At 48.5% G+C, this 26,626-nt stretch overlaps 2 protein-coding genes and 1 long non-coding RNA gene across 3 annotated transcripts in view; all 3 read left to right on the plus strand.

The window, feature by feature from the left end:
- Window positions 1-13,860, plus strand: part of LOC118217186 (glutamate receptor ionotropic, NMDA 2C-like) — a 215,534-nt gene extending 201,674 nt beyond the window's left edge. The window contains 3 exon segments of the mRNA XM_035399011.1: window positions 23-281; window positions 2,099-2,204; window positions 12,510-13,860. Coding sequence (XP_035254902.1) covers window positions 23-281; window positions 2,099-2,204; window positions 12,510-12,624 — 480 coding nt within the window. The 3' untranslated portion in view covers window positions 12,625-13,860.
- LOC118216646 lies at window positions 7,994-9,957 on the plus strand. The gene is made up of 2 exons (XR_004763048.1): window positions 7,994-8,262; window positions 9,219-9,957. It is a non-coding gene; the product is annotated as an uncharacterized LOC118216646 (long non-coding RNA).
- Window positions 13,861-16,483: 2,623 nt separating the features above from the next.
- Window positions 16,484-24,567, plus strand: st6galnac2 (ST6 (alpha-N-acetyl-neuraminyl-2,3-beta-galactosyl-1,3)-N-acetylgalactosaminide alpha-2,6-sialyltransferase 2). Its single transcript, XM_035398009.1, has 9 exons — window positions 16,484-16,883; window positions 19,231-19,309; window positions 19,824-19,995; window positions 21,118-21,280; window positions 21,964-22,102; window positions 22,385-22,488; window positions 22,847-22,930; window positions 23,417-23,516; window positions 23,822-24,567. Exons 1-9 carry the CDS (start codon window positions 16,759-16,761, stop codon window positions 23,999-24,001), a joined length of 1,146 nt encoding a protein of 381 aa, XP_035253900.1. The 5' UTR covers window positions 16,484-16,758; the 3' UTR covers window positions 24,002-24,567.
- Window positions 24,568-26,626: the final 2,059 nt, after the last annotated feature.

A 26,626-nucleotide genomic window follows, 5' to 3' on the forward strand; every position in this document is an offset into this window, starting at 1 on the left:
CCCCCCCCCCCCCCCCCCCCAGCTCAGGGCTGTTACACTCAGACCTTCAGTCTCAAGCGTTTCCTTTATTTCCCTCCTCTCTCCCTTTTACGGCAGGAACCTCGCCCCAGAACCAGAACCGGAACCAGAACCGGAGGCGGAGCCTGAGCGACCCCCAAACCCACCCCGGAAGAGGAACCTGTTCCTGAAACTCATCCCGGGAGACATCGAGGACATCGAGGCCGAATCCCTGGACAAACCCCAACCGGAGGAGGAGCCCGTCGCTGAGACAGAGCATAACGGTATGTGGTTGCCTGTGGGGACGTTCCTGGGGGGGAAAAATTCAGGAACAGCTGGTGGGGTTTTAAGCAAATGACCCTTAATGCATATTTACGTGGGGAAGAATAAAAAATAAAAAAGAATAACAAGCCACATTATCACTTATGTTTTTATTAAGCCTGAACATCGCTGTTGTAGGCTCAGGACATCCTGTCCAAGATGTTTTCAGATCCTGTGCTGTATATTTGCATTTTTACCTGGTATTTTGTTAACATTATGGTATGGTTTTGAGTAAGGAAAACTGAAAATGCTGAGTAAGCATTTGACTACCGCTGCTTGTGGAGTTGTGACAACCGTGCGAGCGGGTTTGCACACGACCAGCAGAGCTCTGCTGTGGAGCAGAAACATTCCCAGGGTTCTACCAGTGCCTGTTCTCTCGCGTTCGAAAAATATTCCCCTCTTTACCTCACTGCACAGGAGAGCGAGAGAGAGAGAGAGAAGTGTGCTGAAGTTCAGCGCAGGCTTTGAGTCTCCCACTGGTACAGCACAAAAGGGAGCATTCATACACTCCCACTGACACACATACCCAAACGCTCCTGCTCACTGGCACTCACTCACTGACACACACACACTCACACACAGACACACACACACAGACACAGACACACACAGACACACACACACACAGACACACACACACACGGACACACACACACACACTCACACACAGACACTCACACTCACACACAGACACACACACACAGACACACACACACACACACAGACACACACACACACACTGACACACTCACACACAGACACACACAGACAGACAGACACACACACACAGACACACACACAGAGACACACACACACTCACACACAGACACACACACAGACACTCACTGACACACACTGATACATACACACACACACACACACGGTAACCTGTAACCCACACTGAAGAGAGCTTTGTTTTTGAAGCAACCTTTGTATGTGTCCACCTCCTGCAACAAAACAACCGCGGTTCTCCAGTTTCCCCACCGAAGGGCTCAGCGCCATAATGGCTGAAGATCATGTTCTGGTGAACGTTGGGCTAGCGGGATCTGCGTGTGTGGAGTCTCTATGCCTAATACAGAGGTATCTGAAGTTAGGGGGGGATGATCTACTTAAAGAACAAATATCCACTTTACCCCAGGGGTTTGCATAGCTGTTAACATCATTTGAAGCCACCGGCATGATGTTTAAGCTCAGAGGCTTTATGGTGGTCCCTACAGCACAGAGATTATTACGTCCAATACATGCAAATCAGACCCATGACAGACTGCTGAAAAAAACACGGGGGGAGGGGGGGAGGGTGTTATTCAGGCTACACTTTAATGTGACCTTTTCAGAAACATCATATGCTAATTTATGGTTATTGTATTTAAACTACATTTAAATAAGAACCATTCCATCCTGTTGATTTTCATCCCAACACCCAGGTCATTGCAACATTTGTTTATGTTTGACATATTTATGGTAAGTTTCTCAAGTGGGCGGCAGAGACACACAATGCTACGCCTGTCATGTAAGCTCCTAAGTTTTGATTGTAGACACACAAGAGTAGCCTTTTCTGTATTTGTTTCAGTGAACTAATATCACATGACAGCAACAATTTAGAACATATTAGAATGATTGTAATAATAAAGGATAAACAATGGCTATGCATATTTTAAGTGTGTTTACACTGTCGCTTGCACTTACTTCTCAAACACGTATTATTGGAAAACGTCGCCACGCAGTCCTGGTATGTGGTGGGTGGCGGTTCCGATGATGCAGTACCTTTCCTTGCCTGCAGATGACAGTGCGGAGCACGACTTGTCCCCAAAGTACAGCCCTGGGAAGAAGAGGACCACCCAGTTTGAAGAGATGATGACCAAGGAGGAGCTGGAGGAAGAGCAGAGGTAAGAGGCGTGGCTTAAACTCCACTAACTCCTCCCTCATTCCATTTTTCTCTCTCCTCACCCCATCCTCTGCTCATTTGTGCAGTCTATTGCAGTACTCTACACATTTGCCATTATAAAAATCATGCCCTGAGTGATAACTGGCAAGATTCCAGAGGGCTATTTGAACATTCAGGTACAGAGGTATTCAGAAGGGTGCTTTGGGTACACTCTGTATCTACAATAGTCAAAGTTTATTCCATAAAGGCACTCGCTCAGAGAGCAGGCTCTGCCCCAGAAGCACTGACATCGCTCATTTGAATCTGGGCAAGAATCACTGACTACTTCGGGGTCTGTATGAAGAATTTTCCATATCTGGATAACTTGGAGACCCTTCATACTGGAGATGAGGAGGCAAAAGCACAGTTCCATCACTGGCCTGTATGGGGAAAGGGACACGGTGAACGCGTGTTGTCAGTGGCGATAAAAGAATACGATATAAATGTTAAAAGGTTTTTAAAAGAAAATCTGTTATTCCCCTATGGAGTCAGTGGAGCTGTCGCCCTTTGTCTCTCGTTGCTAGGCGACTTTCATGATGCCTAACATCAAACAGCCATGGTTCCAAACCCTGTCCTTGGAGATCTACCAGCCTGTAGCTTTTCACTCCAACCCTAACAAAGCACACCTCAATTAGGCTGCCAATTAGCGTAGAATCAGGTGTGCCAAAGAGGGGCTGAAATAAAAAAAAAAAACTACAGGCGGTAGTCCAGGAACAGGGTTGGGAACCGCTGCTATAGTCCGTGTCCAAAGCAGCTTACTTGCCTACTGTTCAGTATACAACTTGTACACACAACAGTAGGTAAGCAAGCTGTTTTGGACAGGGCCATACGGACCTTACCCATTGTAGTGGGTGACGTGGCCAGCAAGGTGCACTGGATTACCTGCGCATGCTTTTTTAACCGCACTGCTCCCTGCATGTAGATGGCTGGTCTTGCACACAATGAAGTGGACTTTGATGAAGCAATTCATGCACATATTCAGTTTTATCCTTTTTTTCTTCCTGCAAACAAAAACAGTGTAAGTGGAATGTTCATTGGCAGTTGTTCCAACTAGCTGTGTCTAACTGTTTCTCCTATAAAACGCCTAATAATTAACTGCTGAATAATCAATAAATCAAAAACCCATTACACATATGACTACCTTGATACTTTATTTTTTCATAAAAGCAAATAGTTAAGATAAATACAGTTAAATGCAAAAGTATTGGGACAGTGACACATTTTGTTGCTTTGGCTCCAGATGGCCAAGAAACACCTTTGCTCCCTTAAAAAAAAACTACGTAGAAAATTCATTGCAAATATATCTATTGTTTAATTGCAAATATATTTTCTCATATATAGCAATTGTTGTTTTGTATTTACATAATCCATTTAGTGTTCATGGCATCGAATACATATCAAACTGAGTGAATTGTTGCCACCTGCCCACTACGCTAGGCTGCAATTACAGCAACATCAGCGAAACAGTCCTAAACACTTAAACATATATCATACCTACACAACTCATACCAATTCATTCCGAAAAATACTTTACAGCATACTCTATTGGCTAGCCCTAATGACGCTAGCCCTCTAACTAGTTAGCATTGCCACACGCTTAAGACGGACTGATAAATTACTAGTTGCATTCGTAAATGATCAGTTCGGTATCTCGGTAGCAATAGCAACCACATGTATAGGCCAAACATTTATATTTATATACCGTACTCTTAGAGCTTACTCTCTTCAGTTTTGTTAGCCTGTTTGTCGTTCACTAACTTTACTTTAAGATAGCACTGTGCTAGCTAACTACACAGATCGCGAGTGCAGTTTAATGTAACCGAACCAAACCCTTTTTTACACACGAAATAGTAATATACGTACATAGAACTAAACAGAAGGTCGTGGTGTAATATCGTTATGACTACTAAGTAGCTATGGCTGTGACTATTATTTACACGTATTTAATGTGGTCCTATAGACTGTTACAGTTAGCAAATACAAAAAGGGCGTAAATTGAAAACTGGCCGCTGCTTTTCTCAATTGACGGTAATGCATAGAATTAGCTCCAGGGCGTTTTGTGAGTGCCCTCTATCGGCGTGGTAGTGTTACTTCACCCTGATTATTTACAGGTTGCTGATGAATGGGTAAAATAATACATTTTATTTTGGGGGGGGGCAGGCATACTTAAGGATTTTTTAAAACTAAAATATCTCCACACTGGCATGGTACATTTTGGAGGAGAGCAGGGGGGAAAGCATTCACGGTTCTGTCTGGTCCAGAGTTCACAGATCTCTCTGTGGGCCTGTTCGTGTCTCTCTGTGGGCCTGTTCGTGGCTCTCTGTGGGCCTGTTCGTGGCTCTCTGTGGGCCTGTTCGTGGCTCTCCATTCTTGCGTAGAGCTCCCAGCCCTGCCCGTACGATTTCGGGAGAAACGTGCAGAGACCTTAGATCAGCAGCCATTCCCCCTCCCTCTCCCACACATGTACTTGTGCTTCAAATTACATAATAGTCTAACGTGTTATGTAACACGGAACACAGGTCTTCAGTCTGGTCGGTTCTGCATGTGAGAGGCCCAGGGGAGTGTGTTGGGAACAAGAGCGTGGGTGTGTGTGTGTGGGCACATGTGCATGTGTGTTTGTGTGTGTGTGGGCACACGTGCGCATGTTCTGTGTGGGAGTGGAGTGGGAGGGGGTGTCGGTGTGTATGTGCGTGAGTGTGAGAAGGCATGTTCGTGTGAGTGGGTGTGTGTGTGTGTGTGCATGTGCACGTATGTATGTGCTTGTGTGTGAGCAAGCAAGTGAGAGTGGGAGGATGTGTGTGTGTTTGTATGTGCATGTGTGTGTGAGAGAGAGAGAGTGAGTGAGAGTGGGAAGGTGTGTGTGAGACAGTGGGTGGATGTGTGTATCTGTGTGCGTGCGTGAGTGGGAGGGTGTGTGTATGTATGTATGTGTGAGAGAGAGAGAGTGAGTGAGAGTGGGAGGGTGTGTGTGTGTGTATGTATGTGCATGTGTGTGTGAGAGAGAGAGAGTGAGTGAGTGGGAGGGTGTGTGTATGTAAGAGTGGGAGGATGTGTGTGTGTGTGTGTGAGAGGGAGAGTGACAGTGGGAGGGTGTGTGTATCTCTATGTGCGTGTGTGTGTGTTAGAGGGAGAGTGACAGTGGGAGGGTGTGTGTATCTCTATGTGCGTGTGTGTGTTAGAGGGAGAGTGACAGTGGGAGGGTGTGTGTGTGTGTGCGTGTGCGTGTGTGTGTGTGTGTGTTAGAGGGAGAGTGACAGTGGGAGGGGTGGTTTCACATCTGTCTGTCAGGTCTCTCTCTGATTGGTGGCCCTGATTCATCTAACAGGGGAATTTCATCATGTCCCTAAAATAAACCCGCGTCTCAGAGCGGGGGAGGGGCTGGAACCACGTTTGTGGTTTATTGTGTTCCCATGGAGCAGAGAAGAGGGGCGGGCGTGAGTATGGGGGGGGGGGGGGGGGGGGGGGGGGGGGGGGGGGGGGGGGGGGGGAGGGAGGGTGTTGAATTCAGTGTTCCAGCTGGTTTTCCTTTTTTGTCTACTCTGCCTCATTTGTTTGAACGGAGGAAAATATGAACATCCTCCCATGTAAGAAATTTCAATTGACATTTAAATATTTGCAAAAACTGCAGCTGTGTCCCCTCCGAGTGCCCCAGGACTTTATAACCCGTTTACCTGCACACAGTGGAACCCATCGTCCTCAAAAAGGCCCCAACATCGTCCTCACTGAGTTCAGTCTGTCCTGACGTATGTGACTGGCTTTTTCTCAGAAAACTGTTATCCCAGCCCTGACGCAGCTGTTCAGCGTGGGCTGGCAGAGAGAGGTGTGCAGGTGTGCTGTGTGCAGGTGTGCATGTGCGCCAGTGTGCCAGTTGTTCTGGTGTGCCAGGTGTGCAGGTGCCAGGTGTCTATGCCTGACGGCCTCCTACGTTTATCTCTGCAGGATAGAGATCACACCTGACTTTACCTCTCTTTAAGCATGGCCGACCAGGTAAATCCACCTACCCCCCCCTTCCCCCCCCCCCCACAGCACTCTCCACATGCCATTGGTGTAGCACATGGCCCCCCTCCTGTACCACTGGCTGCTAACAGCTCCACACCGGGCTTTTATTAATGTTTCCATGTTGTTTGGTGCCTTTGGCTCAACTGTAATGTAGCTGAACCACAACTTATCAGTTTGCTAAACGGATTATAGGTGAAATGGCTTTCCTGGAACTGCTCTGTGAGAAACGTCTAAGTCTTTGCCTGAACGTGTTTTTCCTTTTTTAATACACCAGGGCTGAAGACCTCCCTTGACTCTCACTGTAATGATGATGAAATATCTTTAGTGTCTATTAATTAAGGATTGGTTTATAATGGTTACTTCTTGTATCACCCACAGGCAATTCTGTATTTTAAAGTCCAGTGCAGACAGAGGTGAAAGCCTGCCCTCTGCTGGACAGTGAAAAAAGTGCATTTTATTCTGTGCTCACGTTGCCTTGCCAAGCTTTGTGGCCTCCAAGTTAAAACTGCATAAAAACTGTGCATATTTTATCCAGTAGGTACAGGTAAATAATGTTCACTACTTGTTAAATTTCTTTATTACTTTTTGGCTAGTCACTGGTAGGTGCTGCAGTGCCGTTCTCACCCACTTGCCCCTGACTCCCGTTGTCTGTGGCAGGGACGTCTGGTCTTATCCGGCGTGGGTGCAGGTTTCAGGTTTTAGCCCAGCACTATGATGCTCGATTCTACTTATCAGGGTCTTGATTACAGACCGTGGTTCGTCAGTTAGCTGAATCGGGTGTCGTAGTGCTCGGCTAGAACAAAAACCTGTACCCACAACAGCCCTTTTCGGATACGTTTGGAAACGTATCTCTGAATTTTCCAAATACTAGTCCACTAGGTGGCAGTATTTGGTCAAGAAAGAAAAAAGTTAAGATTTGTTCAGAAGGTACTTCAGCTGCCAGAAGACTGTCAAGAAAAACAGCAGCCACCTGATTATTTCTTCATGTCAATGCAGTGCCGTTTTGGGCTGTCAGTTTCACACGCACCACAGTATTTTCCACTGTGTTTAACATGGTTACACTGCGAGCTGCGCTCCCCATCTCTACTGCACTGGAAGGGAAGCTGTAAATGACGCTTCTGGTATAAAAGGCCCCCATGTTGCATCGCAGAAGGAAAATAATCAGCATGATACTCCATGGCATAATACTTTATCCCTTTGAAGAGTAGGTTATTTGTAACATTTTTGTTTTTCAAAATTTAGTCTGTGTTCTAGAACTCCACTGCTTTCGGTTCCCAGTAGTGATTGTGACATCATCAGCATTAGAATGTCCAGTTAAGAGCATTCTAACCACACATTTGTGAAAGAAATAGGAAATGGTTCCACTCTCTGTACTTCCTACTTTCTGCTTAACCCCCCCCCACGCCACACACAAACACACCCACAATAAACCCTTTAACAGACCAGAGGGTTTCGCTGGTTTACAAAGCGCATGTTAACCTGATGTACCCATAAAGATTGGTGGAGGGCACACTAATACTCTCTGCCCCCTCCCCCAATGCTGCTGTCTCTCCCCTACCCCTTGTGTGGTGCTGCTCAGTGGGGGCGGGGGGGGGGGGGGGGGGACGGGCAGGGGGGTGTTTCTGTTCAGGGGTTTGTGTTCAGGGGTGGCGGGTTTCTGCTCAGGGGTGGCGGGTTTGTGTTCAGGGGTGGCGGGTTTGTGTTCAGGGGTGGCAGGTTTGTGTTCAGGGGTGGCAGGTTTGTGTGCAGGGGTGGTGGGTTTCTGCTCAGGGGTGGCGGGTTTCTGCTCAGGGGTGGCGGGTTTGTGTTCAGGGGTGGCGGGTTTCTCTCTAGGGGTGGCGGGTTTCTGCTCAGGGGTGGCGGGTTTCTCTCTAGGGGTGGTGAGCTTTCCCCTGGCTTTTCTCTGGTTCTGATCTGCACCACATGGCCGAGCTGCTCTGGGTTTGCCTCCGCTCCTAATCCTGCATGTCCTGCATGATTACTAAACCTGCTGGGCCTGCCCTCAGCCAGCGCCTGTACCGGTGAGTCTCCGCTCTGGCTCCCCTCCCCCCACCCCACCCCACACTGACTCTGTCTGAACCACCCGTTTGTTTGGTTCTCTTTAGGCTTGTCACGGTGTTGGGTTTAACTGGAGGCATAAGGTGCACAAGCCTACAACAGTGTAGCTATCTCCATACCATCAATAAAAGTATTTTGAAACAAAAAAAAATTTTTTTAAGTGCACTTGCTACAAGGCTTCAACTTTGATGTTATTAAAGGAATATAAGCACATTATATTCACGTAATGCTCCAGTCATATATTGCCAGTTCTCCTCAATTAGGCCATTATAAAAAGAATAAAATTATTTTCATCACAAAATTGTGCATTTTCAACTTTATTTAAATTGTGGATGCATGCATTCTTTGTTCTCTGCACTCACACTTAAGAGAATATTCACAGCACAGATCTACAATGTGCAGATTTAGTCATTTAAATGATCTTAAAGTGCAGGATTTTTTGGCCTTTATTGCAGACTGTGCTGAAAGCTAATGTGGTAGTTAAGAGAGTATTTTTTCATTATCTGATTAAAATAGTTTTTACTACATTTAATTTATCATTTAATCTCCCTGTGTGTTTACGTTCCAGTGGATTATTCAGATTGCTAGCACACGTTCAGGAAAAGTTAAAACCGATTATCACGTTTAAAGAAGTTTGATACGGGGAATGCAAGTTTCAGTGGTGTTTCAGAGGGATGTAACATGTCGAAATAGTAACACTGTGACTAGCCTAGTTCTCTTGACGGAGGGCATTCTTTGTGTGTGTGTGTACGGTATGTATTAATCGTGGAGACATTGCACCATTTGCAGAGTGAAACTGTGCTTCATACCATACATGATTTTCATATTTGACTGGAAGCTATCTGATACAGCTCTGATGTTTGAAGTGACAGTTTGAATAGCGGTTGTGATCACCTCTCCTTTTTTTTTCTTCCCACAGTATGGAGGAGTAAACAGAGAACGATGAGCCCCAAAATCACCCACACGCCCCCCTCCCACCCCAAGAAGACCCCCCCCTCCCCAGAAGACCCTGCCCAGAAGCGCCGCTTTTGTTGATTGTCTGGTGACTGTACCATTGTTTGAAAAAAAGAAAAAAAAAAAAAAAAAGAAATTAAATGTTTTGTTTTTTGTTGTTTTTTTTCCTTCCTCCTCTGGTTTTTTGTGGCCTGGGAATGAAAGGCCCACTTACACCTGAGCCAGTAAATCTGACGTAACACCCCCCAGTGTGCCTTACTGCATTCACCCCTCCCGCCCCATTCTCGCCCGCCATCGCACCCGCTGCCAAGCACCCGTCTCCTGGCCCGGGCACCGCGCCCCCCCCCCCCCCCACTCCCCCCTCTGAACACGCTACAGAGCGCTTGGGCCTTGAACTACCCCGAAAATCCAAGATGGCCCCAGCGTAAGGGTGAGAACCTTGTGAATGACGAGGGCTGGCTCACTGAGAGAGCTCGACACCGTCACCATGCCCCGACAGGTGAGACAGGTAAAAAGGGAAAACACCGGCTCTCTTCCCTTTCTCGGACGTCCATCGCAGCAGAAACAACATGGCAAAGTGACTCGTGTGTGTGACACATTGTAGAGGTTTTTTTTTTTTTTTTTTTTTTTTCTGTTGAATGAATTGTTCTAAGACATTTTGTTGGCTTTTGTAAACACTTAATTAAAAGCCAAGGTTGTGTAAGCGCCTGTCTCTTCCTGTCTTGTATTAAACTGAGCGTTTCATAGGTAACAGCGCTGAGCATTTCATAGCGGATAGCGCTAAGCGTTTCACAGGTAACAGCGCTGAGCGTTTCATAGGTAACGGCGCTGAGCGTTTCATAGGCAACAGCGCTGAGCATTTCATAGGTAACGGCGCTGAGCGTTTCATAGGCAACAGCGCTGAGCGTTTCATAGGTAACGGCGCTGAGCGTTTCATAGGTAACGGCGCTGAGCGTTTCATAGGTAACGGCGCTGAGCGTTTCATAGGTAACAGCACTGAGCGTTTCATAGGTAACAGCGCTGAGCGTTTCATAGGCAACAGCGCTGAGCGTTTCATAGGTAACGGCGCTGAGCGTTTCATAGGTAACGGCGCTGAGCGTTTCATAGGCAACAGCGCTGAGCGTTTCATAGCGGATAGCGCTAAGCGTTTCACAGGTAACAGCGCTGAGCGTTTCATAGGTAACGGCGCTGAGCGTTTCATAGGTAACGGCGCTGAGCGTTTCATAGGCAACAGCGCTGAGCGTTTCATAGGTAACGGCGCTGAGCGTTTCATAGGTAACGGCGCTGAGCGTTTCATAGGCAACAGCGCTGAGCGTTTCATAGCGGATAGCGCTAAGCGTTTCACAGGTAACAGCGCTGAGCGTTTCATAGCGGATAGCGCTAAGCATTTCATAGGTAACAGCGCTGAGCGTTTCATAGGCAACAGCGCTGAGCGTTTCTCAGCGAATAGGGCTGAGCGTTTCTCTGGTTTTTGGCTGGACCGCAACAGCCCTACAAATGCGAATGTCTGTGACTGACTGAGTGATGAAGTTACACCATTGGTCGGCCGGATCACGTGTGTTGGGTCCAGCCATATACTAGGTTTCCTAGTCTTGTTATGGTTAAAGACAAGCCGACGCCCTCTCCTAGGGCAGGGTGCGACCCACCATCATCGTTTCCCTGTGAGCATTGTTGTCCTGTCCTGTACTTCCTTTGTTTGAATGGCACTTTCCATACCAGCAGAGTGATGGAAAAACAATCTCCCTGGAGGGGGGTGGGGGTGGGGGTGTCTTTGCTTCACAGGTAAAACCAGGAAGCTCTGAAGGGGGATGGAAAAAAAAGGCCCCAGGCTGTGTCACCACCGTCTGCGCATGATGAGCATGATGCCGCCACAGAACTGAATTTACAGGCAGTACAGGTTCAGCTGCCAACTGCTCTCTGTACACCGAGTGCTCCGGGGTTTTGCATGCTCAAAATGGAGCCTTTTCAACATCCATCTAGGGCTCCGACACTATCGTTCACAGTGGAGTCACATCACAGCGTGCAAACGTGCCAATTCAGGTGAAAGGTTAATGGACTGTAAGGCACTTCCTCTCAAACCCAGTAATCATGCAGGATTCGGAACAGAGCCAAACCCTGACCGGTTAGTGCTGGCTGTCGATCTGCGGCATCAGGAACTCAAAAGGCGGCTCTTTGGGTGTGTCCTGGCACACAAAGCCATTAAAGCCATTAAACGCCATTAAACGCAGTCAGCACCGTTAGCCAGACCGCTACCAGCGCTGCTGCACGCCAGCCAGCCAAACTGCACCAGTTTCCTTCTGCCTGCCAGCGCTGTGAGCTCATAACCGCTCCTAACCGCTCATAACCGCTCCTAACCGCTCCTAACCGCTCACGTCCTCAGCGGAACGGGCCTGAGCCACAGCCTTCGGTCCACAGCAGGCTTAAGGCACACAGGGGTAACCCGGTCCACAGCAGGCTTAAGGCACACAGGGGTAACCCGGTCCACAGCAGGCTTAAGGCACACAGGGGTGACCCGGTCCACAGCAGGCTTAAGGCATACAGGGGTGACCCGCGGGTCTTAAAATACTTTATAAATGTGTTCGTGGTACTGTGCAATTATTCCTTTTTTGTTAGGATACTCCTTGAATTTAAAAACACTGCTGCGTTCCCACCTCTGCCCCACCCCGTAACAGGCTGGGAGGACACTGGACTTTTTATGACGCCTATAACGTGAACTCAAAATAGAATGCTTCTGCCAGTTTCATGCAATAAAAATAAAATAAAAAATAATAAATCCAGCAGGTGGTAAAGGCATCGTTACAGTTCGGGGTAATTCAGGTGACATTAGAGGCACATTTCAGGGACCATTCTCTTCGGGTTCCCAGCGCACAGGTGTGACCCCCCCGGCAGCACCATGCTCCTCACTGACTGCACTTATGAGGGTTAGCACAGACGTCAGGCATGTACACATATACAGTACTGTACGTCAGACTTGATCAACCCCACAATGAGTGAAAGCTTAGTGTTTAATTGGTTCGGTTTTTCTATGGGGAAGTCTCTTGAGTGATAAATGTTTTAATTTTTTTGTCATGCGCAGTTTTGATGGGATGGACTTGCGTGTGTGTTTCAGGGGTTGTGTGTGTGTTGTGGTTCGGGGGGGGGGGTCTTGTGTGTGTTTCAGGGGTTATGTGTGTGATGTGTTTCAGGGGGTGCTCTTGTGTGTGTTTCAGGGGTTATGCATGTGATGTTTCAGGGGGTGCTCTTGTGTGCGTTTCAGGGTGCAGCAGGAGCAGCTGGCTGCAATCTTTCAGCTACTGAGGGAAAACCAGGAGACATTCGGCGAGGTGACTGAGGGGGACGTGGAGGAGCAGCTGAAACTCTACTCCATTTAGAGAGGGGAGCCCCCAGACAGACTGCAAGGGGGGGGGGGGGCTGACTGTCCTCCTGCCTCAGCTGTGTTCTCATTGGGACAGCTCCCCTCTCCTTATTTGGACTGCTCTCCATGGCGACGAGCCAGATGACATAATGGACTGAATGTGAAAAACAGATGTGATCTTGTCCAGTTTAGAACAGCTCAGATTACATGCGGTGTGGAGTCATTAGAGGCCCAGGTGCAAGCAGAAGAGCACAGGTTTCACGGCAATACCTTCTACCCAATTTCTAATTAAATGACGACCCTGGTGAGAGATTTTAATGCCCCACGCAGTAAATTTGGTTGAGAATCGACAACGATTACGAGACTGCCAACAAAGTACCTCAGTGGATCATGGCACTCAGAGTTCTTAACGTCTTGGACTGGCATCTTGGTAACCTGAGAATCAACTTTCCTCAGCCTTCTAAGCCCTTGGTTCACATAACACGGCTGTGGCAGCTAGGCATGGTTTATATGGTGTACTATTAGCTAATTATTCCTTTCCATATCATAACTGAGGAGTGGGTGATCAGTTTGTTTCCATGGTGAATTGTGCAAGAACTACAGAAACTCTGATATCAAACACAGACTGAAATGCGGAAGACGGAAGACGAACGAGGAAGTAGTGTCGTTCCTTCAGTGCTTTTCGAGAGGCTCTTTATCGTTACTTTTTCTATTAGCAACTGAAATGACTGTGAGCGTTGGAGGGCAATCACCGGTGGTCCTGTGGGGCACCTGGCAGTCCACCGTAGATACTGTGCCATTGGCACGGTGTTACAAAACCATTCACTTCATTACAAACAGCAGGCAGACGCTCTTACCCAGAGCCACACGCAGCAGTGCAGAACAGCAGTGTTACTGTCAGGAACACAGAGATGCAGTAACACGGTCTTTGTACTGTAACTGTAGAGCCAGGAGACAGATAAGCCCTTTACAAACTGTGCTTATGGCCTACACCCAGCTCTCTACCTCCCTGGACACACCCATCCCATTTATTCCTGTCCTCCTGTCAATCATGCCTGTGTTCCCACATAAAAACGGCACTGTTTACACATGGTAATTTATGTAACCTGGAGGGGGTTATCCAAATATGTTAAGTTCACAGAAGCCACCGTGTTTTAATGTATCCATGTGGCTATGGTGATCTATCATTTCAGAAATTATGTCTGGTGCTCGTTCACATGCGACACTGTGGAATATGGAAATAAACTCCCTTAATGTGGAATGAGTGTTTGCATAATTCAGTCTGGAGAATTTATATGGATCTGCTTGTTGTATGCATCAGAAAACTCATCACTTTTAAAAAACAAAATAAAAATAACTGACAAAGTGCACAGCCCTACTAGATCCTGGGGTTCGGTACAACTACAGCCAAGCCTCAGGCAAACTGCAGACAGGAGCTGGAGATGGGGTTTGTGTGTGTGTAAGTGCACTATGGTGGTGAGCCAGACATGGTGTGTGTGTGTGTAAGTGCACTAGGGTGGAGAGCTGGACATGGTGTGAGGGGGGGTGTGTGGTGTGTGTGTGTGTGGGGGTGGGGTGTATGTGTCGGGGGGGGTGGGGGGTGTGGGGTTTGTGTGTGGGGGAGGGGGGAAGGTGGGGTGTGTGTGGGGGTGGGGTGTGTGTGTCGGGGGGTGTGGGGGAGGGGGGAAGGTGGGGTGTGGTGTGTGTGTGTGGGGGTGGGGTGTGGGGGAGGGGGAGGGGGGGGTGTGGTGTGTGTGTGGGCGGGTGTGTGAAAGGGGGTGTGGGGTCTGTGGGGTGTGTGTGGTGGGGGGGGAGGTGTGGTAGGATATAAGAGAGATATAAGATATACTTTTTATTGAACCCCGTGGGGTAATTTGTCCCCTGCATTTGACCCATCCTAGTTACTTAGGAGCAGTGGGCAGCCACAGTGCAGCGCCCGGGGACCAACTCCAGTTCTGAGGCCAGGGCACCTGCAGGAGCGCACCTAACATGCATGTCTTTGAGTGTGGGAGGATACTGGAGTACCCGGAGTAAACCCACGCGAACACGGGGAGAACATGCAAACTCCACGCAGAGAGGATCCGGTCGGACCCGGATTCGAACCCGTAACCTCCTTCTTGCAAGGCAACAGTGCTAACCACTATGCCACCGTGCCCGCCCTATGGTGTGTGTGTGTGTGTGTGTGTGCGTGCGTGCGTGGGGGGGGGGCATTCCTCAGGACCCCACATTCGTCTCCTTGGCGGCAGTTCTGGGCCTGTGTGCGGTCTGCGCGGACGGCCAGGCCCCGTTTGGCAGCAGGACCCTGCCTTTCGGCTCAAGGACCAATTAAAAACCTGCGTGCTGAGTCATTCCCGTTGCTAGGTAACTCCTGAGGTTTTTCTCTCTCTCTCTTTGAGGTTCTTTCATTCCTTTCATCCTGATAAAAAAGGGTCTTTCACTCCATCTGCAAGTCTATGAAATTGCCCCCTCGGACCCCCCGTGCGCGCTGCGGCTTTTCTGTGCGATTGTTCCGGGAACCTACCGGATCGGGGGGGGGGGGGGGGCACCCCATCCACGCTTCTCACGGTCACAGAGGAGTTAACCGGCTCATTCCGGACAAGCTGACCTTGCTTGTGAAACATTTCAGTCGCTGTTCAGCTAATATTTTTAAAGAACTTTAAGAGCATTTTTGATGCTGTATACTGGTGAATTTGTGAAATATAAACATACTATTTGCACATCTGAATGCAGCTGTCATATAAGTTCAAAGCACCAAAAGAAAAAAGTTCACAATGCACAAAAAGAAATTAAAAGAGCTATTTTTATATCAAAGGCATATAACGTCTTCACACCAGCAATGACTTTCTCAGGGTCGTTGGTGCATTCACAGTCAAGAAAAGAATCCGAAAAACTCAAACACAGGAAGTGCCCACCCACTTAATTTTGTGACTCTCCCCTCACTGGTACCTGAAAGTCAGGTACATTGCATAAACCTGTCACTTAAGAGGAGCATTGCACCTTTGAGTTTGTTCTAAAGTCACATGTAACAGAACACAAAGACCCGTGCTACAGACTAAACATGCAGAGGTGGCCCCCAGCTAGCTGCAGCTCACAGTACCTGCAGTCAGGGGCCCATTTTACCCAGAGGCCCCCTGGTGACACGCCGCTGCGGCTGTCTGTTAGCATGTGTTCGCCAGCCAGTGGAGAGCAGCTGCAGTCAGGGGCCCATTTTACCCAGAGGCCCCTGGTGACACGCCTCACCTAATTATCAGGCTTATCCCCTAATGAAGTGTGTTATAACAGGTTAATAACTCCCCTAATGTCCCCTAATGAAGCCTGTTTTATAACAGATTAATAAGGTGAGTTTTGGTCACCAGCAGTTCTTCCATCAGCAATATTTGTAAGAAAATATGATACATACTGGAAAAGAACGTGTCGTGTTTCTCTTTCACAGATATGAATGGATATTTTATCTGTTAACCATAAAAAAAACTACCATGTAATGTCATATATACGTGCAAGCCATGCAGGCCAAGGTAACATGGCTACGGGCTAGTTTCCACCTCCGTGAGTAAGGTACACACCTCCTCGCACCTCCACAGGTGTGGGTAGAGGAATGTGTTCCCTCGAGCCAGGGGAGGCAGGACGCACTGACACAAAGGAGAGTGATTACACGCCCGATTGCCATTATTTTTAATTATGAGTACAGCCATTGAGCAATAATACAGCATGTTTTTTTGTTTGTTTTTTTCTTTTTGGTTTTGGATTTTAAAATACTTTTATTATTTAAAGTGCTACCACAAAATTGCTCATCACACTTCATTTCACTTAAATACTTGCTGTGTGTCAATCCGCGGCATGTGTGGAGCATGGGGTTGGTATTTTCTTACTACTGTACTTGAAGCCAGCCCTCTTGTCCTCGTCTCCACACCTCTTCTCTTTCTCTAGGGAGCGCCAGTGAAGAGAAGAAAAACAAACGGCTACCCTCCGACGGGAGGGTCGAGGATTTAAGCTGATTTCGCACTTTTTTGTTTGTTTGTTTTTCGTTTCTTTTTGTTTTGTATCGTTCATTAATTTATCCCCCGGCAAACTTGACAAACACCTGGAGGAGGCTGATGCGCGAGGCTGATTCCATTAGTATTCATGGTTTTGTTTTCTCTCTCCCGCGAGCATGAGAACGTGCACATGGAAGTTCGCTTTTCTATTGGGGATAGCGTGTTTTACCATAACCGCCTTTATCTACGGACACTATGACTTGGATTTCATACACAGTGGCGATCGCGTGATCCTGGGAAGGTAAATGCAGTCTATCGCGTAACATGAATTTTCTCTCACTTGTACAGTTCTCGCCCTCAAAGTTACTAAAAGCATGTCACATTACTTCTGATTAGCTGGTGAATCTAGTCAAGGGAAAATGTTGGCTACTACCTACGTTACGTTTTCTGGTTACCTGACAATGTATCATCAATCTCTGAGCTATCGTTCTGTCCAGTATAGCGCCCAGTATAGCCCCTGCTATCGAAAGTGAGTTTGCCAACTTTTGAAAAAGTGTAAGCCAGTTCGTTTGAAACAAACCAGGTATTGGGTTTTCAGTTCGGGTGCACTGCTTCTTTCTTGAGACTTTACCGCCATAAACGAGGGATATTCTGTACAGAATATATATATATATATATATATATATATATATATATATATATACATAACGTACTTAACGCACATCAAATCATAGCCTACTGTAGACGCGGCGCTGTTACAGGTGTTACGGGCGTAAAATACGTTTCAAAACGCACACCGTTTACATCTCTTATTAAACTTATGATTCAATGCAGTATTTAAACAATTAATGATTATGGTATAATTTGACGAATTTCCCTCTCACGGTGAAGCCTTTTAAAAACTTGTCTGAAATAGAGAACCTGATTAAGCTTCAGAAGCTCCACAGTGAGGGCATGACCAGACTAGCTCCGCATTCCATAAAAAGAACAGACGCGCAAATTCAGACATCGTGCACATTTTACGCATATTTTAAAGGAAGAAAACTCCCGAAATCTCTAAAACCAATGGACATACATGCAGATTACCCTCTTGCTCTGCCTGTCTGTAATTGACACTTTCTGTCATTATCAAAGAAGATGTCCGCTGTCCGCAGGCGTGTTCAAGGCTATTCAAGCCGTACAGTACCTGCAGCTGTTACTCCTGTCGGAGTATCCGGTAGATTTAGACTCTGTGCACTATTTAGGGCGTTAAGTGTCAGTTTGGGTCTGTTTGTTTTTATAATAAAGCCAAACAGTGCATTAAACCGTGATGTGCAAGAACTCCACTTTTCCTCAGTTACATGTTTCCTCATGTTTTATAACTTACAATTGTGTATTCCTGACCCAAAACCAGTTTATACATGCCACAAGTCTGTCCCAAACCAGCTGTGCAGTTCACTGTCATTGTAGAGGGACGGGGACAGGTTTTACTGGATTTCCTCCACAGGCTAGACCAGCTGTACAAGTAACTTTGTTATCCACCTCTGGCACAAACCTTTACCTGTGACATAAACTTATACTCTGATCAGTTTCCCTTTGTCACCTCTAGCTAGCCTGCTAACGTCCAAGTGGTAACATACATCTGAAAATATAATCAGATCGGACAGAAAATTACCCCACATAATCACAGTAGTTGGGATTGGTAAAATGACATGGAAAAATGGCCTGACATAATTTGAAAGGAATAAAATGTTTGTTATTAATCATTTTGTCAACCGTCTCTTTTTGCTGGTGCTACTATGCACCAATGCAGTGACAACAGACACAGTATCATCACCTACACCTGTCCACCTTGTAAACTAGTTAGCTATTGCTTCGTTGTGGATGTAGTAACTTTGGTTCTCTGTTAGCGTAGTCTAACTAGCTCTGGTGCTTCAGTGGTGAACTTGCATCAGAAAAAAAAAGGAGGTTAAAGTTAACGGAAACCTCAGGCTGCCAAGTCAGTCCCTCGTTGTTGTGGAAACAAGGCCTGGGTCTGAAGCAGTTGGGTAATGTTAAAGGTTTTTAGGAACTGGGCTGGGGCAGCGAAAAAGCCAGAGATAAGATCTCAACACAGATCATACAGCACGTACACACCAGCCTGAACACAGGCCCTGAACACAGATCATACAGCGCCTGCACACCAGCCTGAACACATGCCCTGAACACAGATCATACAGTGCCTGCACACCAGCCTGAACACATGCCCTGAACACAGATCATATAGCGCCTGCACACCAGCCTGAACACACACGCTGAGAGCACAGAATTCTGGGAAAGTAAACACTGACTTGCATAGCCACCATGGCCAACAGGTCCCTTTGGGCTACAATCTCTTTGCTGTTCCACATATACGCATAGTTTATATATATATTCACCTGCTTTCACCAGCCCTTATTCAGGACAGAATACGACACTTAAAATAAGTAAATTAATAAATAAAACAGTAGACCTCTAAATACAGATCAGGTGAAGTATTTATCTGGTTTTCTGCCCTCTGCTGGTGATCATGTTGTGTTCCGTTTGCAATCTTGTCTGCTACAGAAAAATAAAAGTAAAAAAGGAAATACATTTTGCAGGTGGGGAATCATCCTGGAGTGACATCATAACCGCTTTTAATGTCATTTCAGACCTCTGAAAGTGACTGGAAGCAGCCTCCCCCCTTTAGAGGAGAATGGGAAGAACACCACAGCGCCCTCAGAGGATGAGGTGGGTAAGAGCAAGAGTAAGATGAAGGGAAAGTCCCCTCTGTTTATTGACTCAGAAAGGCTGGATGTGCATTAACAGGGGATTTTCCCCGATGAGAGCCTGTGTTCCGATCTGAACATAAAAAGAACAGTTTGCTGCCTCCGCAGGCTCCTGTATCTCAGTCTGTGATTGGCTTCCATGTCTCAGTCTGTGATTGGCTCCCATGTCTCAGTGTGTGATTGGCTCCCTTGTCTCAGTCTGTGATTGGATCCCATGTCTCAGTCTATGGTTGGCTTCCATGTCTCAGTCTGTGATTGGCTCCCATGTCTCAGTGTGTGATTGGCTTCCATGTCTCAGTCTGTGATTGGCTCCCTTGTCTCAGTCTGTGATTGGCTCCCTTGTCTCAGTCTGTGATTGCCTCCCTTGTCTCAATCTGTGATTGGATCCCATGTCTCAGTCTGTTATTGGCTCCCATGTCTCAGTCTGTGATTGGCTCCCATGTCTCAGTCTGTGATTGGCTGCTGTGTCCCTGTAGTGGGCGAGGCCGTGCTCCCTCAGAGAGGTGGCCCAGCGGGACCCGGTGCTGGGTCAGGTCTTCAACTTCTCCGTGCCGGTGCTGCAGTGGGCGGGGCTCCTCAACCCCCAGGAGTGGCAGCGCCTGCAGCAGGACCCGGGCCCTTACGGCTGGAAGGGCCTGGCCTGGGACGGTAACCCCCCCCTCCTGCTGTAACCCCCCCCCCCCCCTCCACACACACTCCCCTGACACTGTCCTGGGACGGTAACCCCCCCCCTCCACACACACCCCCCTGACACTGTCCTGGGACGGTAACCCCCCCCTCCTGCTGTAACCCCCCCCCCTCCACACACACTCCCCTGACACTGCCCTGGGACGGTAACCCCCCCCCTCCTGCTGTAACCCCCCCCCCTCCACACACACCCCCCTGACACTGCCCTGGGACGGTAACCCCCCCCCCTCCACACACACCCCCCTGACACTGCCCTGGGACGGTAACACCCCCCCTCCACACACACCCCCCTGACACTGCCCTGGGACGGTAACCCCCCCCCCTCCTGACACACACCCCCCCCCCGCTCCCGACAGTGTTCAATGTGCAGCTTTAAGATTTTCAAAATTCAGAATAGCGCAGGTCTCATGTTTTAAATCTCTTTCGCACTCACTGGGTAAGTGTGCCGTTTGGGAAAGCAATGCTTTTTTAATGAATGTGAAGGTATGTTAAACTTTCTAAAGTATAGTATATAAGACATTTCAACTAGACCGCATCCTTGCCTGTATATATGTTTATGTGTGTGCTTATGTGCTCTCATGTTTGTGTGTGTATATGTGTATGTGTGTGTGTGTGCGCGTGTACGTGCGTGCGCGGTGTGTGTGTGTGTGTGCGTGCGTGTGTGGTGTGTGCGTGGTGTGTGCGTGTGTATATGTGCGTGTGTGCGTGCGTGTGTGCGCGGTGTGTGTGTGTGTGTGTGCGTGTGTATATGTGCGTGTGTGCGCGCGGTGTGTGCGTGTGTGCGCGGTGTGTGTGTGTGTGTGTGTGTGCGTGCGTGGTGTGTGCGTGTGCGGTGTGTGCGCGGTGTGTGTGTGCGTGTGTGTGTGTGTACGTGTGTGTGTGTGTGTGCGTGCGTGGTGTGTGCGTGTGTATATGTGCGTGTGTGTGCGGTGTGTGTGTGTGTACGTGTGTGTGTGTGTGTGCGTGCGTGGTGTGTGCGTGTGTATATGTGCGTGCGTGCGCGGTGTGTGCGTGCGCGGTGCGTGCGTGCGCGGTGTGTGCGTGCGCGGTGTGTGCGCGGTGTGTGTGCGTGCGGTGTGTAAGTGGTGAACTCGACTCTGGCCCTTCTTAGCGAGCCGCGGGACGGGCAGCTGTTCGAGCGCGGCGAGCAGAGGGGGTGCGTGCGCTGCGCTGTCGTGGGCAACGGCGGAATCCTGAAGGGCTCCCGCCAGGGCAAAGCCATCGACGCCCACCAGTTCGTCTTCAGGTGCAGCCCCGCCCCCATTTCCATGACGACATCCCTCTCATTGGACGCTTACAGTGCGAGCAGGCCTGCTTTCACAGACACAACTAGGAGGTTCCGGGTTTGAATCTGGGTCCGACCGGATCCTCTCTGCGTGGGGTTTGCATGTTCTCCCCGTGTTCGCGTGGGTTTACTCCGGGTACTCTGGTTTCCTCCCACACTCAAAGACATACATGTTAGGTGTGCTCCTGCAGGTGCCCTTGACCAAGGCACTCAGAACTGGAGTTGGTCCCCGGGCGCTGCACTGTGGCTGCCCACTGCTCCTAAGTAACTAGGATGGGTCAAATGCAGAGGACAAACTACCCCACGGGGTTCAATAAAAATTCTATCTATCTATCTATCTATACCTACATCCTGATGCCTGACAGCCATTCCAATTAGCATTAATGACTGTCCGCACAACAAAGGGTAATTATGCAACGACAACGACAACAGGCACTGATCACCCCCAGAGCGATTTTCCAAACAAATATCCAACAATTAAAACATGCCTAACCAATAACTGCCGCACACTGCTCCCGTGTGTTGACAGGTGTGCACCATCATAAAACCTTATCTTGTGCGGAAACTCACAAATAATTTACAGCGCACGGACGCGGTAGCTCCCGGTGATGCACAGGCTTTTATCCTCCGGTGGCTCCTTTCAGGGTGAACGGGGCCGTGACCAAGGGCTTCGAAGAGGACGTGGGCACCAAAACCTCCTTCTACGGCTTTACCGCCAACACCCTGAAGAACTCGCTGGCCGCATACCGGGCCGTGGGGTTCACCAGGGTCCCCCAGGGGCAGGTACGCCAGGGGCAAAGCTTCCCTCGAACCGTGGCTCTCGCCACACGGCCTGTGTGAACGTGACAGGGTGCGGGCCGTCGGAGCCTCGCGGGGCCTGCGGGACCTGTGTTATGCATCCCTAACCCCACCTCTAAACCATGACATCACACAGAGTATTCACTGCATCTTCATTTCCGCTAACATCCATTACCTCCTGCTCTGTCCCCCTCCCACACAGCGTTAACAGCATATTAATTCCCGCTAACGCACGAGACTACCTCCTGCTGTGTGTCCTTCCCACAGGGCGTTCACTACATCTTCATTCCCGCTAACACCCGAGACTACCTCCTTCTGTCCGCCGCCATCAGAGGTATTCCTGTTCCCTCAGACCACGACAAAGGAGACGTGTGAGTACACCGATGGAGAGTAGCCGTCTCTGAATAGTTCTGACAGAGGGTATTTAGCCACTATTGTTTCCACTGCGTTTCATAATTCTTCCTTTTTGTAAAAGATCCGTTTGGGGATACTCAGCTGGAACTGATTTCTCTGACCCTTGTGGGACACATTCTTTCAGTGTCTCTAGCCATGAACCTAGGATAAGAAAATACTGTAAATGTCCTGTAGGGGTCACTGTTAACCTTGCATCCTACAGGCCTTTGCAAACTGTGACTACAACCCGGCTCATTTATACTTTGTTTTAGAATGTATGAACCAGAATAAAGTTCCATTTTGGTTTTTTACCCTGTCCTATTGTCTGTCAATCAGGCCATCCAAATATTTTGGTCAGAAGTCCTCTGTTGACAAGTTTAAGATGCTTCACCCGGACTTTGTCAGGTATATCAAAGAAAGGTAGGATCACCGCTTGTTTGGTTCTTAATTACTTTTTGGGTCGCCTGCTCCTTTGAGTACCCACTTTTTCTGGAGAAGCCCCAACAGATAAACACAAGCAATTAACTGTCAAACTGTCACCTGCGCTCCGGCATACAAGTGTACAGCAACATCCCATGCCAAACTACACAACACCACTTTCATAAAATAATCAGATGTGAAAATAGGCCATTTTTGGTGCCTGGTTTACGGATCCTGCCAGTGTGATAAGACTTTGGTAACACACATCAAACACACACATCACACAGGAAAGTACACGCTTGTCTGAGCTGTCCAGTGTCCATAACGGAGCCACTGCAGCATGACCATGATTGGCTATCCCAAACTGGAGGAAGAACACGGAAAAAGCATTTAAGAGATGCTGCTGAAATGCCAGCGCAGTTTCATAATGACACGCTGGAATGGTGAAAGTGTGTGGTCATGATGTTCTGGGGTGATGTCGTTTAGGTTTCTAAAATCTCCGCTCTTGAGGAAGAAGTACAGTCACCTGTACATGCCCAGCACAGGTGCACTGATACTATTCACCGCCCTGCATACATGTGACCAGGTGAGTACCGGCCACCTCTTCAGCTCACAGCTTCCTGTGGGGTATTCTGGTGCCAGACTAACTCAACGATGGGCAACCTCTACAAGAGATACCATGCCTGCTTGACGTTACGCACTATTCTGGCTGTTCAGCAATTTTTCTGACTGTATTTTGTTAAATGTACTCATGGTGTGATAGTTTGATTGACCATTGTTTCATGCAAAGTGCCCCGTGTCCTTTGCCCTTTCTCTGTGCGCATGCGTGCGCCTCAGCCGTCTGAGGAACCGAGCGGGAGACTGAAAGGCTCTCTGCTTCTCCCCGCCCAGGTGTCGGCTTACGGCTTCATCACAGACAACTACGGGGCCTTCTCCGATCACTACTTCGACAGGGTGAAGAAGCCCCTCATCTTCTACGTCAACCACGACATGCAGATGGAGGGGCGGGTGTGGGAGCAGCTGCACACCCAGAAGGTCATGTGGCTGTACAAGAGGCCGTTGGGAGCGTGAGGCATGCTGGGATTGCGTTGGGGGGGGGGGTGCCTCTCACAGAGACCCCAGACGCAGTGACAATCATTCTGTTTCCGAGCCTAATCCGGGAGAACCACTCCTCACACACGAGGAACGGGCACGCAGCACCTCTCTGTTTGTCAGGTCTGGGAACATTCTGGATTTTCCTTAACATGGAAGGTAGATTTTGGGCACACGGAGAATGCACGCTACTGACAGCCAGAGGCTTGCTAGCGCTCCCAGGGCACTGACACACCTGAACTGTAGCAGAATCTCAGGTGAGAGACAGATTAACTGAGAGAGTGACTGAGTGAGTGAGAGAGTGACTGAGAAATTAACTGAGAGTGTGACTGAGAGAGTTTGACTCTTTTTAAAACTTCTGTACTTTGTACACTGGTAAAAACCTGCTGATATACTTCACCCCGTTAGTATTTCTCTCTAATTTGTGTTAAAATGTACAATCATTCCAAATGGACAGGGTTGTTTTTGTACTGACCGCTAATATATAGCAGCGTTTGAGATTTCTATTAAGTTTTTGGTTAATAAAATCCTTTGAAGCACATTCACCCGCTGCTCTGGGTCAACATTATAATCCCCACAGAGTCCTGTTTGTCTGACTATTGCTGCTGTAAGATTGCAGAAGGCAGAAATCTGGAGCACACTGATGCAAGATAAGCCCTGTAATGACTCTGATGAAGACACAGTAGTGTTGAAACACAACAGTTTTATTTTGCACCATTAAAGGGCTTATTTTGCATCTGTGAGCTTCAGACTTCTTCCCTCTGCAGTCTTATAGTGCCCTATATCTGAGGAGCACCGGACTGGCCTTCGGGCCGGCTGATGTGCGGCGACCTGCTGTTCTGTACCGCGGCTGTATCTGTGTGGAACGCATCCGTATCAGCTCAAAACAGACTGCAGCGCTGTGTGCCTGCCCTTAGCGGGGTAGCCATGGCAACAGCCAGCCAACTTTGATCGCCGGGAGCTTTGTCTCTCCCGCAGGTGCAGGTGCAGGTGCAGGTGTAGGACGAGGAGGAGGAGCATCTCCGTTCGTTTATCAGTGCCACACAAACGCCGCTCCACCCGGCAGAGCCCGCAGTCGGACTGCTGACACAAACTGAGCTCTCGCGCTATTCCAGACTCCCCCCGCCGCTCTCACGCTATTCCAGACTCCCCCCCCCCCGCTCTCACGCTATTCCAGACTCCCCCCTGCTCTCACACTATTCCAGACTCCCCCCGCCCGCTATTCCAGACTCCCCCCCGCTCTCACGCTATTCCAGACTCCCCCCCCGCTCTCACGCTATTCCAGACTCCCCCCCCACCGCTCTCGCGCTATTCCAGACTCCCCCCCCCCACTCTCGCGCTATTCCAGACTCCCTCCCCCCGCTCTCACGCTATTCCAGACTCCCCCCCCACTCTCGCGCTATTCCAGACTCCCCCCCCCACTCTCACGCTATTCCAGACTCCCCCCCCCGCTCTCACGCTATTCCAGACTCCCCCCCCCCTCTCAGTTCAGCCTTTTACGGCTCGGACTTTCCCCCCTTCTGCGGCTCCAGGAACGGCTGCTCAGAGCCGTGGGCATATAGCGGGCAGCGTCTCCCAGGTAACCCGCTGGCTCAGAGCCGTGGGCATATAGCGGGCAGCGTCTCCCAGGTAACCCGCTGGCTCAGATGTTGGCCTCACGCGCTTGCACTCTCGCGGTTCCCTGCCCTGCCCCCTGGTGTTCACCAATCAGTTCAGTCACCAGGAACCCAGTCTACATCTACACCAGTTATCAAGTCTGAGTCCAGAAGTTGGGGATGAAAAAAAAAAAATCACATTTAACAGCTCCCGGCTCTCACTGTCAATAATGTCACATTCAAATTTCAGGTTGCAGAAGAGAAATGGCAAACAAATCCAAATAATCTCTCTTTTGTAATTATTTGACTGGATAATGCTCTCAATACAAGTGGAATACGTGTGTGCAATTTAAAACTAAACTATAATTGTTTTAGTTGTAAAAGTCCCAAGAGAAACTTACATTATAACAACGCAGAAAGACCAGTGGGGGCTTTAATAAAACCTCGTCATTGTTGATTTTTAAAAAATATGAGATGCAAAAGGACAAACTAAGTCAGTGGTGTAGGCCGTGTGTAATACGTCAATCTTCTGCAACAGCGAGAAAAGAGCGCTGGCACTCACGGAAGAGCCGTTGTTCACTCGGGCTACACTGTCACAGCCACTGCTTTATGGATATAGCAAAGCCAAAGTGCTAAACGCTACACGCTGATCAGACTGTAAAAATCCATACAAGGATAATCGTAATCCACAACCGTTTCTTAAAGGGCTACTTCGCATTTTTACACCCAGGTCTGCAGCAGTACTCATCACAAATTCTGTGATAAACTTGGCCCCCCCAAAATCTCACTCTGCCTCCCAATCGCACCTGTCTACATCCGGGACTGGCTACAATGTATACGTGTTTGCATGTGTATGCATACTTCTCATAGTCTACATTTATATGCATTAGTCTTATCACTTTCTCAGAACAAACACATTGCAAAAAGAAATGAAGAAAACATGTTTTCAATGTACAAAAATGCCAAGTTACACACACGTACAAAGGACTGCAAGTCAATCACACATGCA

This window comes from Anguilla anguilla, chromosome 17, assembly GCF_013347855.1.
Source record: "Anguilla anguilla isolate fAngAng1 chromosome 17, fAngAng1.pri, whole genome shotgun sequence".
Taxonomy (NCBI): Eukaryota; Metazoa; Chordata; class Actinopteri; order Anguilliformes; family Anguillidae; genus Anguilla; species Anguilla anguilla.

Coding starts and splice junctions, on each gene's coding strand:
- st6galnac2 (XM_035398009.1), top strand. CDS start 16,759: ATGAGAACGTGCACATGGAAGTTCGCTTTTCTATTGGGGATAGCGTGT. Junction 22,103..22,384: donor CCAGGGTCCCCCAGGGGCAG/GTACGCCAGGGG, acceptor TCCTTCCCACAG/GGCGTTCACTACATCTTCAT. Junction 22,489..22,846: donor GACCACGACAAAGGAGACGT/GTGAGTACACCG, acceptor TCTGTCAATCAG/GCCATCCAAATATTTTGGTC.